A 15,548-nucleotide genomic window follows, 5' to 3' on the forward strand; every position below is an offset into this window, starting at 1 on the left:
TGAAAACAATGAGATGAGATGAGATAAGGTAGTAAAAAAATTGTACATCTAATTGTTTGCTTGATGGAGGAACCGATTTGTTAAAATAGATTCTCATACATATTTTCCTGTCCAAAAATATAAACTTGCTTATTTTCCATATATACAAGGATCCTGTGAAATCCTGGACTCTGAAAAGAAGCTGAGGTATAGCATTGAATGAAGCATCAAATGCATGATATTTTTGGCTGAAATTCACCAAAGTTACTGTCAGTAGAGAAGAGTGGATCCAAGTGTGCTTCCGTGAGTCTTCTAGGTTTTTGCCCCTCTGAGAAATTTGTTGGCGACATCAAATAATCGAACTCTTCAACATCAATATATACAAAGGCATTTTATTATTCATCAAAGAAAGGGAATTAGAGTCATCAGAAATTATTTTATTTTTTCATAATACATATATTTATTGCCATCATAGTTCTGCAATTGTCATAAAATTAGAGTCAGATGGAATCCAGAGACACGTGCAAGTTTTGGAAATGGACACATAGATAACAGTATAGAACTGTACATAAAATAATTACAATTTATTAAACACACTGTTTTAGTACATCCTTGATGGACGGGAATGAGCACCATATCTTTTATGAAATATATATCGTTCTCTTCTTTTTTCTACAGCACCAAAGAAATCCAAATAGGAAAAGGAGAGATGAAAATTGGGAATCAAGAATAAGGCCTGTTTCCATCTCAGCCACACTAGCTTGTATTTTTATGATTTTTGAAGCTTTTGTCATGCAAAGATTCTGTCCCCTGCAAGGGCATCGGTATTTCTAATCGGTACAAATACACGTAGCGAGTTGTTTGCTCTACCATCCCTATTCAAAACTTGCATGTGGCATAAAATGGGTTGGTGGCACCAAGGTATTTTTTTCTGTTGATTTTGTATGTTCTTCATCCTAATCTTAGCCAAGGAAACAAACAGGACCAACTTCAAATCCAAACTTCTGATTCTGATCACCAAAGTCATTGATCATTACATCAACAATAGGAACTTGATCAATTTTCGGGGTATTGATTTCAATCACAGTTTTTTCATAGCCTTTTCTGGACTGTAAAATTAAGCAGAAATACCAAGTTACACAATCATTTCATAGTTTTAACATCCATGTTATTTTTTTCTTAAGCCTCTGAATGGAGGTGAGCAAGTAAGAAAGAAATTTGTCATTATCTTTGTGTGAGTCCCTCTTGCTGGTGTTACTGCTGTCGTATGTAGTTTTAAATTTTGAACGTTTAATATTTAGCTGTTATGACCCAACTATAATATTCAGATGTATTGCACAGTTGAAGAGAATCTTACTGAATTGACAAGTACAGTTTAATATGAAAACTGATAATAAAATTGGGTCAGGCTCCTTCATAATAATATACACTTACCACTGAAATCATACTACATATATATCAAGATTTTAAGATACAGTATAGAAATTATAGGGCACAAAGTCAGAAGTTAAAGCGTGTCTGCTGCTATATCTTAATTTTGTGAATGATTATCAGTATATTACTATTGGGAAATCCAGACACTTGCTACTTTTAATGTGTTTTATTTTCTCTTCTTTGATCTGTGGGTACCCTACCTACTTGGTTGAAGACATGGGCCTTTTTCTTTGTAACTGTGACTTCTTTAGTCATCAGCGAAAACAATGAGGTTTTCAGTGTGGTCTCTGGGCCATTTTCTTAAATCAAATTCCCATTGTGTGAAAAGGATAGTTCCAGAAGATAGAAATAACAACAACAACAACAAAAATGATAATAACTGTCTAAACAGGTGGTAATACAGAAGCAACAGAGAAGCACCTTGCAAACAAAATACAAGGGTAAGAATTATCTATGGTATAAATGGTACAATGCCAATCCCTTTATCTTTCATTTTAGAATAATGCTGATTCCTTTATCTGTCATTTTAGAATCATGGATGAAGGAGACAAAGTTTTTTGCTTTTGTTTTAAATTTCAAGAATAATGAGCCACAGTAGTTTTCAATGATCAGGAATAATTCCATAGAAATAGCATATGGTCTAAGATTACCTTCTGTTATGGCTTTTAGATTATGTGTCTATTTGTATGTTTCAGAGTTTGTGTGTGTGTGTGTGTGTGTGTGTGTGTATGTGTATGTGAGTATCAGTGGCTTCTAAGATACTGTGTTTTAATGCCAGTGCTGAGCACCAGATCTTAATAAAAACTGCCATCCAATTCATGAGAGAAATGTGGCTTAGGGCCAAACTGAGGTGGTTACACACTGCCTCCCACCCTGAGAAAGAAGGCAAGTGATTATACTCACCGCACAGCCATCATACAGTGCTTTGATGTAAGGGTTGTTGTCATAGGACATCTCCTCATCATTTGACCCCAGGAACCGAAGTGCTTTGTCGTAACTTCCCGATGACACATCGTACCAGGCTGCTGACTGATGGCAGGTGTAGGTGAAATTCTGCCGCGCAGAGGCAGTCAGCAGTTTCAAGAATGTCATTTGCACCATATTAATGGAATTTCCTTCAACATCCAAATAGGAAAGCTGGGAATAAAAGAATAAAAAGACACATCTAGATTCTTTGGCTCTTTTATGTTATGAAGGGATAAAAATCACTGCTGACAGTGAACTGTGATCCCAGAAGCATGCAGATGCATGGAGTGGCCCATTTTCACGTAGGGGAAGAAAGTAGGCACAGAGGGACAGAAGACCCAGAGTCAGGATTTTATGAAATCATTCTTGTACTCCCACCTGAGTTACTGCAAGCACTATTTATCTTTGAAAAGAGTCACTTTATTTCTATGCTTCATTGTCCTAACCATTAAAAACTTCCCCCCAAAAATGCTTTTGTTTCCAAGAGATCTTTCATTATATTAGTGTACCTTTTAAAGTAATTTAAATAAATTTAAATTATAGTTTATGAACTATCTCTCATTGTGTTTGTGTATCTTTTTAGATAGCGAAACAGTGGGAACTGAGGAATCTTGGTGCAATGCAAAGGTTACCTATCTTAATTTTTTTTTTTTTTTTTTTTTAAGAAAGAGTGCATGTGAGTACGAGGGAAAGAGCAGATGGGGTGGCGGAGAAGACTCTCCAGTAGACTCCCATCTCTGCCGAGCACAGAGCCCACGTAGCTGGATCTCTTGACCCTGAGATCCTGACCTGAGCTGAAACCAAGAGTCCTCAACAAACCCACTGAGCCACCCAGGCAGCCCCTTCCCCCCAATTTTAAAAAAAATTTCACCTACTTCTTTAAAAAATTTCATAGTACATCCACCTGGCCCACATTTTAAACACGTTCTTGCAGTTTTTATTTTGGGGCCATAGTTTTCTAAGGTGTTTGGTCTTTAATTTACTTCACAGACCTAGACCTACCTCTTTGTTCATTCTTAGGTGATATACTTACTCACCAATGTGTCACCACCACTAAACATAATGCCCGAGGTGATGCAAGTGAATATTTGTTGAGTCAGTAAATACTTATTTTGTATTTAGAGCAGGAAGATAATTGAAAATTATTAAAACCCTTTATTAAAAAATAAATTGTTTTATTGGGTACAATCGAAATACTGAGGACTACTGAAACATAGAAACCTAGTTTGTTTTTTTTAAACATGGAGTAGGAAAGTTACCTAGAAAAGTTACCTAGAATATAGATTTAGCCCCTGTAAAGACAGTTACCTATACTTTCTTCCTTATTGTTGAATTTATTTACTCCTTACTGACTAACGGCCCAGGAACCTTGTTTGAGGAACCTTGTTTGACTGAAGAAAAAAAGGACACTTGGGGAATGAACACGAAGGAAAATAAACCAAAACAACAAAAAAATGACACCACACACACTCTTCTGTGTATGTATTTTTCACTTCTACACATGTGATAAGATGTCACATGGATATTTAATGTAACTTTTAGACTGCAGTGAAGAATTATGTGGAGAACTTCACTAATGTTGTTAATTAATTTGTGTATATTCCTTAGGATAACTATAAAATAGCCATCACTGGAAAATAATAGCTTTTTTAAGAACATCAAACAATTGAATAATTACCTGGATAAATGAGAAACTTTCATTTAAATATATTCTTATTAATATTTTAAACACACACATATTTTTAAACACCTTTTATAATGTCAATTTAGTTTTGGCACCTATCTTAAAATACCTGTAACAAATTATTACTAGTGAACTGGTCATTGTATGAGAAATATACAAGAAATATCTACGTGAACTTGTGCTCCAATCCAAATAAAAGGTCAAGTCAGTCAGTTCACTTTATAGCCACATGTAGCAATCAGAAAAAACATTTTACTTTCCAAAAGTTTTTATTGATATAAAGAACAATAAATAATTTATGTATTCTCTATACCTGACATTTCTAACATAATCTATTTTTATGATGTCTAGCAGGTACTCAGTGAAATGCATACTTTATCTGATCACATTATTTTGGTAAGTATAGCATATTTCCATGTATTCTGATACAAAACATTTAGACTTCCCTAAAATACCACAGCAGTCTAAGAGATATAGTTGGAGCAAGCTGGAGAACACAAGGAATCCTGGACACTACAATTTAGACTTTCACAGTCAAGACCTAGAAATACATAATTTGCGCTTTATTAATGAAGTGTAAGATAAACCATTTCATGCTGAGGTAATAACATACCAGTTTTCCTCTCTTAAATTCACTAAACCAGCTTCCTGGTTTCTCTTTTGGCCATGATGATATTCTTACCTGTTGCAAAGGAACAGGAAGTTAGAAAATAGGTAAAAATTATGAACAATATTGTTTATGTACACACCAGTAATTTTCAGTAAGACTAAAATGCCATAGAAGTTTTAAAATAGTCTATCCTGAACTATAGGCGATGAGAGAAAGAGCAAAATTTGAGAGTGATCCTGTGAATTCCCACTTAGTGAAAATGGATTCATTTTCTTCCTGCTTTTTGTTTTTGGGTTTTTTTTTTTTTAATTGCTCAAAAAAAGTTGGAGGGGGCATAACCTACTGACAGTATATTAAGAGCTGAGGGGACATTGGTGGAACTCTTAGGCAAAACCCCTTCGCAAAGGAATGCCTCATAATACCAGCTGGTATCAGCCATCAAGACAAGTACCATCAGTATTTCCTAGTGAAAGGAAGCATCCTGAAAACATTCAGCCAGTAACTGAGGGTGACATGCTCTGGAAAAGTCCTTGGCAAGAAGCAAGCCTAATCATCTCCTGCTGGGAAGAATATTTAGAATCTTTAATAGATCTGCATTATTGTTTTGCTTTGCAAACATCAGCAAAACATATGGGTATCTAAGGCCTCACTGTAGGGAATTTGAGTTATCAGCATTAAGGGGAGGCATTTTCCATGTTCTCTGGTTTCTTGGGGGGCTACAGGAATTTTATTACGCTTTGCCACAGGCCACGTTTGGTTGGGAATCAGAAGTTGCTTTGCCTCCTGGCACTGCTACCCACCCTTTTCTCACAAACTTCACTTCTCTCAAGAGATTAGACACACCGAAAGCTACTTGTTAAGCCTTCACGACTTTCTGTGCCTCTGTATGCCTATACCATTTACTAAGAAGAATGTGATTTATTACAAGATTACAAACAAAGGCAACATCTATCACCAGAAACTGGAGAATACAATTATGCTAGTGAGAGATCTTTCCCTATATTAGTAATTTGTCTTCATAGCTTTAAAGATAGAACTCAAATGTATGGATACTGCTCAGTAAAAATCAAGAAATGTTTTTGAAAAGACTAAACATTTGAAAAATACGCAAATGCAGACAATACTTTTACTTTATGTAAAAGATTATAAATTGTGTATTTTGAACATCATGTACAGCTGCGAGTTCTATCGTGTGGTAATTGGGATGAAGAATCCTATGCACGCACTAAAATTTGAGAATCAGCTGTGCTGTGTCATGGAAAAGCCATAGAATTTTAGAGCACAAGCAGGTGCATAAAGAATACATCTGGGTAAAAGATAAAGGAGAGAAGTATTTGTTAACTCTGTGCATCACTTTGGTGTCTTATTCATGTTTATGCAAATGAAATGCTCTAATTACCCTGTAAGAAAAGCAGATAAATGAAAATATGACAGTATAATTTTCCTGTTTAGTTCAATATTGCAAAAACATGGCAAGAACTGTCAACAGTCACCACCAAAACAGATTGGTACTTACTCCTTCAGATTTTTTGTCTGGATAAATGCAAGTCTCACCACCAGACGTGAAATTACAGTAAACTTTGAAGGAATCTCCTGAGCATCCTTGGTTAGGATCAATCCAATATTCACCTAGAAGTAGAAAAAAATATGTCATATAAAAATACATGCATAGGAAAAATGATTGCATTAAATATCAAAGTTTCTTAGCGAAATAAAGAATAGTTAATATTGTTGGATCTTTTCCCATGAGAATCACTTTATGTTCCTGGTCACATTGGGGTATGCATTTGAATAGTTAGAGTGACCCTTTGCCTTGCCTGAATCAAAGCTTTGCCCATACAGTCTGCCCGGAACACTCTGGTTCCTAGCACGTTTGTTACTTTTCGATTTCAGCTTAAATGTCACCTCCTCAAATATTAACATTCAGTTTAGCCATTGTAAGTAAGTTGCATGCATATTGGAATCAGCTAACTTAACCCTAAATCTCATATGTTTTATTTACTACTTAAATAGTCTGAGTATAATAATCACTGTATTTTTCCGTGGTTTATTCATCTGTAACAATGGAGGTGATAGTATCTACTTAGCCTCGGGATCATACTTTTGCATTACTTTATAGCATAAACTTCTTGTAGTAAATGTACCTCTCTTTGAATGACGGTGACCATTAAATTAGTAGTAGATGAATAAAGATGGTAAGTAGTAGGAATAACAAAATTGTTTTAAAATAATTGACAATATAGTTTTTGTTGCTAACAGCTATTGAGAGATAGCATTGATGTACATCTGATGTCACTTTGCTTCCCTCCTACCATTTTCTATGCTGCCACATCATTTTAAATTTTACTCTGAATTATGTGAATCTACTGGTTATTAACTTTTCACATTCCAAAATCTCTTATTGCTTAGCTTGTACTAGAACTCTTAAAAACCTAATACCAATCGCTTTATCTTTTACTATTACTGTATATAAACAGGGTATATATACAAAAAACATTTAAATTTTTTCTGATTGCACCATTTATAGATTTGCATCTGGAACCAATTGAAATCCTCAGGAAAAAAAAATATATATATATAAAGGTTGAAATGATCAGGATTTTACGCATCAGGATAACCACTCTTAATGTTTGATACATTTTACAGTTTTTAGAAATTCTGTGGTATTTTTTTTATGTTCTGTTACCTTTTTTGTAAATTTTATTTTTTCAGTGTTCCAAGATTCATCTGTGGTATTTTTTCTCTTGATTTAATCTGCTAGTATTGCCATTAAATGTTCTTCAAATAACGTAATAATAACATAATTACCAAGACACCTTTATTCAATAAATTCTGTATACTATGGATACCATGTACAATTTATCTCAAATTTATTCATCTCCTATTTTTACTATCAGGCCCCTAAATCAAGTCACCACAATTTTTTGCCTAGATTAATCCAACAGCTCCTTAACCAGCTTCTTTGGATTCTACCTTGCTTTCTTCCAAATTACTTCAAAGTCATTTTCCGCTTTGCTCACTACTTTTTAGCCATGGAGACATTAGGTTCCTTGAAGACACTAGAACCTTGTCTTCTTCAAGGCTTTCAAACTACCCATATCCTCTGCCCAGAACACCCTTTCCATTCTTTGCATAACTGGCTACTTCTTTATAGGTTTCAGCTTAAATGTTACCTCCTTAAATATTAACATCTTATTTATCCAAAAGCGAATCATCCCTTTCGATTTCAGCTTAAATGTTGCTATTAAAATAGAGAATTTTTATTTGTATTTTTGTCATTGATTTTGATGCATAAAATAATTTAAATGATTAAATAAAATGTTTAATTTCATTAATTTGACAGAGAGAGAGTGTGCACAAGCAAGCTGGGTAGGAGGGACAGAGGGAGAGGGAGAGGAAGAGATTCTTAAGGAGATTCTGTGCTGAGTGCAGAGCCCATCAGAAGGCTGGATCTCACAATCCTGAGATCACTACCTTATCTACTCATTTTTTCCACAATATCTGTCATAATATGCTATAAATACTACTTATGATTTTTCTGTCTCCATTGTTTGATAATAGTAGCTCAAAGGCATTATTCCTTCTGCATTATCTATGAATCTCTGTCTGAAGAACAGTGTCTGGCACTGTTTAATTAATTAACTAATATTTAATTGTAATTAATTAACACATTGAAGAATTAATAATACTAGTTATTATATGGAAACCACAGAGAACTATAGCTCACGGTGAACTCTCCATTTTCCAAAATTTACAAAAATTTTTCTTGATTTCTCAGGTTCTAATTAATCATATCATGTTTTATAACTCAGTACATGTTGTAATCTTTTATATTTGAATTTCAATAAAGTATGATTATCTTAGCTAGATCAAAGTCTGAATCATTCTTATAAATCACTGCATTACTACTGAACTGAATGTATCTTTTTCACATACACATATTATACATTTGAAGACCTTGGTTATTAGTCTATATGGAACCCTTAGTAGCTACTTGTGTTTTAGTTTCAACAGGCTATTCTTTTTTTTTTTTTTTTTTATAAACATATATTTTTATCCCCAGGGGTACAGGTCTGTGAATCACCAGGTTTACACACTTCACAGCACTCACCAAAGCACATACCCTCCCCAATGTCCATAATCCCACCCCCTTCTCCCAAAACCCCTCCCCCCGGCAACCCTCAGTTTGTTTTGTGAGATTAAGAGTCACTTATGGTTTGTCTCCCTCCCAATCCCATCTTGTTTCATTTATTCTTCTACCCACTTAAGCCTCCATGTTGCATCACCACTTCCTCATATCAGGGAGATCATATGATAGTTGTCTTTCTCTGCTTGACTTATTTCGCTAAGCATGATACGCTCTAGTTCCATCCATGTTGTTGCAAATGGCAAGATTTCATTTCTTTTGATGGCTGCATAGTATTCCATTGTGTATATATACCACATCTTCTTGATCCATTCATCTGTTGATGGACATCTAGGTTCTTTCCATAGTTTGGCTATTGTGGACATTGCTGCTATAAACATTCGGGTGCATATGTCCCTTTGGATCACTACATTTGTATCTTTAGGGTAAATACCCAATAGTGCAATTGCTGGGTCATAGGGCAGTTCTATTTTCAACATTTTGAGGAAGCTCCATGCTGTTTTCCAGAGTGGCTGCACCAACTTGCATTCCCACCAACAGTGTAGGAGGGTTCCCCTTTCTCTGCATCCTCGCCAGCATCTGTCATTTCCTGACTTGTTGATTTTAGCCATTCTGACTGGTGTGAGGTGATATCTCATTGTGGTTTTAATTTGTATTTCCCTGATGCCGAGTGATATGGAGCACTTTTTCATGTGTCTGTTGGCCATCTGGATGTCTTCTTTGCAGAAATGTCTGTTCATGTCTTCTGCCCATTTCTTGATTGGATTATTTGTTCTTTGGGTGTTGAGTTTGCTAAGTTCTTTATAGATTCTGGACACTAGTCCTTTATCTGATATGTCATTTGCAAATATCTTCTCCCATTCTGTCAGTTGTCTTTTGATTTTGTTAACTGTTTCCTTTGCTCAACAGGCTATTCTTGATTAAGAAAAGAGTTTATGACATTCTTCCTTTATGGTGGTGGCTATTTCTGAATCACATTGAAATTTTCTGTATTGAATTATTTAGATCTCAGTTACAGCATTCTTATATGATTGACAGAGAAAAATAATATTGTCCCAACAGTAAAAAGAGTGATAAAATATTTACACGTAAAGTGGGAAATTTAAGATGCCTGCTTGTGATCTCTGTCTCTGTCAAATAAATAAAATCTTTTTTAAAAAATGGTAAGTATAATAAAATATCTTGATTATTATTACAAATTGTTCACAGCTCGATTATTTGTGGATCCATTACACAAATTTTTGCCCCAAGCTATCTGATTCTTAAATATTCTATTAACCAAATGCCTGCTAAACTGATAGGTCAAATACGATTCAGTTAAGCTGTTAATCATGTTAATTTTACTCATATCAATGTAAAATAACTTAGGTTATAGGATATAAATAATTATATACTAATGTGCACATGCATGCACACAAAAAACCTGTTCTATGATTGTTAGTACAGGGAAAATGCATTTATGTTATCTATAATCATCAAAAAATGGCAAAGGACTCTCTGAAGCAGATCTTTTTTTTGTTTTTTTTAAAGATTTTATTTATTTATTTGACAGAGAGAGATCACAAGTAGGCAGAGAGGCAGGCAGAGAGAGAGGAGGAAGCAGGCTCCCTGCTGAGCAGAGAACCCAATGTGGGACTCGATCCCAGGACCCCGAGATCATGACCTGAGCCGAAGGCAGCGGCTTAACCCACTGAGCCACCCAGGCGCCCCATCTGAAGCAGATCTTAAATTGCACAGTGTAAATGACTTTTTCTGTCTACAAGATTGGAATGAATAATAATCATTTGCTTTAGTTTTATTTAGATTCTATATTGAACATTTAACTAGAATGAAAGAGCTGACAATGCATCATCGTAAAGTACATTTGCTGTGTCATTATATTATTAACATACCATCTGGGAAGTCAGGATGGCTGAGTTGCAGGTCTTTGCAAGTTCGGGCTGGGTTAGTCTGAGTACCCATTGGAAACTTCATATGTTCGATGTCTTGTTTCAGGGAATTGAGGGAACCGAATATTTCCTCCATTCCATCTGAGTAATCAAGAATATTATCACCTGCATCTGCTTGCATGTTTTCAACATGTCTTCTTGTTTTTTTGGGTGATAAGATTGGTAAAGGCTGAATGACTTCGCCAGGTGGACCCTGGGAAAGAGATAACGTGCATGTAATTGCTTCTGAAGATAGAATATTCTGCATAAATATCACTAGTTATGTCACTGTTATAAGAAATTACAATTGGTTTAGATTTTCAATGTTTTTCCTATTTTCAATGTTTTCTCTAATTGCTAATATATATTTATATATATATATACATATATAGGTAGATAGATATGTAAACTTGGTAAGTTTTTTAAAAATAATCTAGTAGGGATACTAAAGTAGACACCAACTCTGATGATATCTGGAACTTTTTCTACATAAGTAGTGTAGCAAAAGATTTGTGTGAACATATGTGCATTACCTGATTATTTATTCATTAGTCCTCATTTACCTGTCTTACCTCCACAACTAGATTTTAGTCTCTGAAGATTAAAACACCATTTTAGGGTTCTTATGCTACTTAATGAATTGTCTATTGTGCTTGATAATAATTTATATTATGAAACGTTAAACTTTTAAAAATGCAGATTAACTTATTTCAAATATAAGTTAAAACTGCCTAAATTAAAAAGCTTAGAAAATGCAACCAGACTTGAATTTGCATTTATGACAAGAGTAGAACTACACCAAATAGATAAATCCATACCGGTATGGATTGTGTCACAAAAAGTTCTCTGTAGAAGTCCTAAGCACCAGTACCGTAGAATAAGACCTCATTTTGAAATGAGGTCTCTGTAGATATAATTAGTTAAGTAAATATAAGGGCATTAGGGTGGATCCTAGCTCAATATGACTGGTATCCTTGTAAGAGGAAATTTATGGGACACACATAGAAGATGATAGGAAAAGATAGGAGAAGACGGCCATTTATGAGCCAAGGAGAGGACCATGGAACAGACCTTCAGCTCCACAGTCCTCAGAAGGAACCGATGCTTCCCACAGTCTGATCTAGGACTTGTGGCCGTTAGAACTGTCAGACAGTACATTTATATTATTTAAGCCATCTTGTTTGTGGTACCTGTTATGGCAGCCCTAGCAAGGTGGATCTCTCTCTTAGTAGTAATGTGAAGCCTGGAAAATGTCAGCATTAATAAATGTTACAAATTGCTATTGCTTTTTGGTTGAACATTATATACAGTAGGAAAACAAATGCCAAGTATCTAAACTCTTGTCTTTATTCCTAGTGTGGTCAGACATATATATATATATATTTGTGGCATACAATCAATTGCTTTCATAAAAATGTGACATAAAAAAGTATGTCATTTTCTTGAAAAACAAATAAAAACTAGATTATCATAATATGTAGTTAATGTATCTTTATATATTCAATTAAAAGAAAACCTTGGCATGGGGACCTGATTACGTAATATAGTTGCTATTTCCTAGAAAAATCAGCACTTTGAGAAAATGCCTTTTTTTCCATCCTTCTTATAAATTCAGAGAAATCACTGGCAGTCTCAGGACGCTAACTGCCAGGACATCAGTCTTGTTACTCTGCACTTACCGGAGGCCCAGGAGGCCCTGGAAGACCACTGTCACCCTTCTGGCCGGCAGGTCCCTGTGGGGCGTGGGGTGGGCAAAGGAACAAGATAAATGAAGAACAAGGCATTTGAGTGGACTTCCCTGAAAAATGAAAACCCAAATGCAAAAGTACTTACAGCAGAGCCTTTGGTACCCTTTGGACCTTGAGGGCCCTAGAAAAAAGCAAAGGCAAAAGGGCAGATAAAAATCTGGAGAATTCATGACTTGTAAACTTTACAAAATTCTTTCGTCTAGTACTTACTGGTAAGCCTGGGGGACCAGGTGGACCTATGGGACCAGCAGGACCCGGAATTCCCTGCAGAGAGAAGCATCCAAATTAGAGTTTTCCTCAGCTAGTTTATGCATAAGATTAGTGCATAACAACACAACTGCAGGGTTTTGATTATGCAGAAATATGTAAGAATAGCCTAAAACTTTTCATTGTGAATCTAAGAAATAACCTTTGCAAGGTAATCTGTACTTTTTTCCCCATTTGCTTCAATGTCTGTATCTTTATAGATATAAAGCAGCCTTCAGAATAATAACTTGTATGTTTTGGAAATTCGATAAATTTTTGTGTAATTAACTACTGAACTGTAATTTTTCAATTTCTAACTTATCATGTTTTTAATTTATTACTTTAAGATTAAGCAAATTTCTTCTTGAAAACATCACTGACTTAAAGAGATTAAAGATACTCTAAATCACCCCCTTGGTCATGTTTAATGGAATGTGCACATGTGCGAGTGTGTGTGTGTGTGTGTGTGTGGGTACGACTGGAAAGGAGTAGGAGAATAATTTATATCTTTACTCACTCCATCCCCCTTTGCTCCTGGAGATCCTTGAGTTCCGGGGAGTCCTCTGTCACCCTTTTCACCTTGTTCGCCTGGAGGACCAATCAGGCCAATTAAACCCGGATGTCCCTTTAGAAGGCAGAGAAAAGAAGTTTAACAATATATAAATTACAACCATCTACTAAACTATAGTCATAAAATAATTGCACACTAAGTTTACGAAACATAAAAGTAAAAAAAAAAAAAAAGAAACTTTAACCCTTTCTGAATGATATAAAGGATTAAGAACCTGCTTTTCTCTTACCTAACAGGATCATTTACTGCTTATATCAAGGGAGACTTTTATTGGTGGGGAGGAATTTTAGGAAACAGAATGCTTTCTAAAAGTATCATCTTCAGTGTTTCATTTACTTAAAATGAATTCTCCACTAAGAATTATTTCATTGATGAAATAACTGAAAAGTCATTATTTTCATAATCATATTTTATATGAAATGATTTCTACTTTTCAGAAATTCTATAGTCCTTAAGAGACATTTGGAAATTTAAAAGTAATCCAAAAAACATTAATGGCCTTCTAAAAAGGCTTATTTTCTTTAATTATTTGGTGCAACTCAGCATACATTCTGGAAGATCAAATTACTACTTCAAAGGTATTATAGCTTAAATTTTTCATTTTCATGTTTAAAAACATGAAAATGGGCATTTTGTTATTCCATCTGTTTATTTTCTGAAGGGTTATTTTAGTATAACCATATGCTTTCTCCATATGGTTCCAACAAGGGGACATTGAAAAAAGATAACACTGAATTCTGATACATTTTTCACTATGACTTTGTATATTTTCTCTCCTCTAAATTCATCTGGGAAACAGAGGATTGGCAGCTTTTCCCTTGGTTAGAAGGACAAAGATATTCTTTGAAATTTCCTTTTGAGTGATTTTAATATGAAAAATTATTGTCTCTGCTATTGGGATATCAAAATTATAGTAACATGTGTTTTTACTCTCACCTTCTCACCCTTGGAACCAGGGTCACCTTTGAGACCAGGTAAACCAGGAGGTCCCTAAATAATAAGAAATAATAAACATACATAGAGTAGGTATGAGTTAGAGAATCATATTACTATCCACAGGGCAAGTTTGGTTTTGGCAATATGACAGAGTTCAAAAACAATTAATAATGATTAGTGCTTACTCTTCAGGATTCAAAATAATTTTGCTTGTTTAAAACTCTATGGTTTAATATTTAACCACAATTATAAAGCATCCTATGGACAAGTTGGACCACAGAAATGTGAAATTAGAAACAAGGCATGGTTTGCATGGTCTTTAAACTAAAAAAGGATAAATTTTTAAATAATTTTAGAAGAAGGGATTTTCAAATTATACATCAAATCAATCAAATATTTCGGTTGTCAAATACATTACAAAGTCAAATACATTACAGTATTTCCTGAAAAATTAAAAAAAAATCCCCAAATATTTTTGACAGTCAACTGACCTTTGATAACCACTTTTCCTCAGCAAACTCAAACAGTATTTTTAACCGTAATTCCTTTTATATAAATGATTTGTAAATTAAATAATAAAACAATTAGCTTTTTCATATAAACATCTCTATTTTACCAATTAACTATTTTATGGTCCAGGGATAACACATTTATCCATTTATTCTAAATTATATTTTTATGAAAATCATGTCATGCCTTCATCAACTAATTCTTAGTTCTTACCCCTGCCCACGGAATTATTCATATTAACGACTTTGTAACAAACATTTTTATATAAAAATCAGTGTATCCCATATCGAAGGTAATACAAAATATGACCCTTGTTCTGAAACTAATGACAAATGAAACTGGCAAGAGATTCTGTCAGAAGTGGAACTGACACTAAAAGATGGTTAGTAAGGATGTGATTGATGAAATCAGAGTCAAGATAAGTGACCTACAAAATGTAGGTCACTACTACCTGCAGTAGTAAGGCTGCCAGAAAAACAAAGCGAAATATTTCTACAGTTTCTCTATGAATTTGAATTATTTATATTGAATTGAATTTTAAAATTGATTCTTAACATGGCACTTAGGAAGTGAATTGTTTTAACTTTTACCAAACTATACCATTGTATATAGATACTATTGGATCTTCTTCAAGGCTACCATGAGCAATTTTTTTCCTCTCTACCCAGACACTTTGAATCTTCCATGTGAAAGAGCACGTTAAGTCTCAGTTCATCATTTTTGTGAATTTAAAGTATTAAGAGCCGTGGATCTGACCCAAGTAGTATGATGTAATTTAAAAAGTATGGG

The 15,548-nt window shown here is 34.4% G+C and overlaps 1 protein-coding gene across 1 annotated transcript in view; it reads right to left on the reverse strand.

Moving 5' to 3' along the window:
• Positions 1 to 371: 371 nt before the first annotated feature.
• The window catches only part of COL11A1 (collagen type XI alpha 1 chain), a 207,965-nt gene continuing 192,788 nt past the window's right edge, over positions 372 to 15,548 (reverse strand). The window contains exons 58-67 of the mRNA XM_059377355.1: positions 14,250 to 14,303; positions 13,260 to 13,367; positions 12,707 to 12,760; positions 12,582 to 12,617; positions 12,428 to 12,481; positions 10,713 to 10,962; positions 6,190 to 6,302; positions 4,677 to 4,745; positions 2,317 to 2,550; positions 372 to 1,088 (exon numbers count right to left, since the gene is read on the reverse strand). Coding sequence (XP_059233338.1) covers positions 942 to 1,088; positions 2,317 to 2,550; positions 4,677 to 4,745; positions 6,190 to 6,302; positions 10,713 to 10,962; positions 12,428 to 12,481; positions 12,582 to 12,617; positions 12,707 to 12,760; positions 13,260 to 13,367; positions 14,250 to 14,303 — 1,119 coding nt within the window. The 3' untranslated portion in view covers positions 372 to 941. The remainder of the gene's footprint in view (positions 1,089 to 2,316; positions 2,551 to 4,676; positions 4,746 to 6,189; positions 6,303 to 10,712; positions 10,963 to 12,427; positions 12,482 to 12,581; positions 12,618 to 12,706; positions 12,761 to 13,259; positions 13,368 to 14,249; positions 14,304 to 15,548) is intronic.

This window comes from Mustela nigripes, chromosome 14, assembly GCF_022355385.1.
Source record: "Mustela nigripes isolate SB6536 chromosome 14, MUSNIG.SB6536, whole genome shotgun sequence".
Taxonomy (NCBI): Eukaryota; Metazoa; Chordata; class Mammalia; order Carnivora; family Mustelidae; genus Mustela; species Mustela nigripes.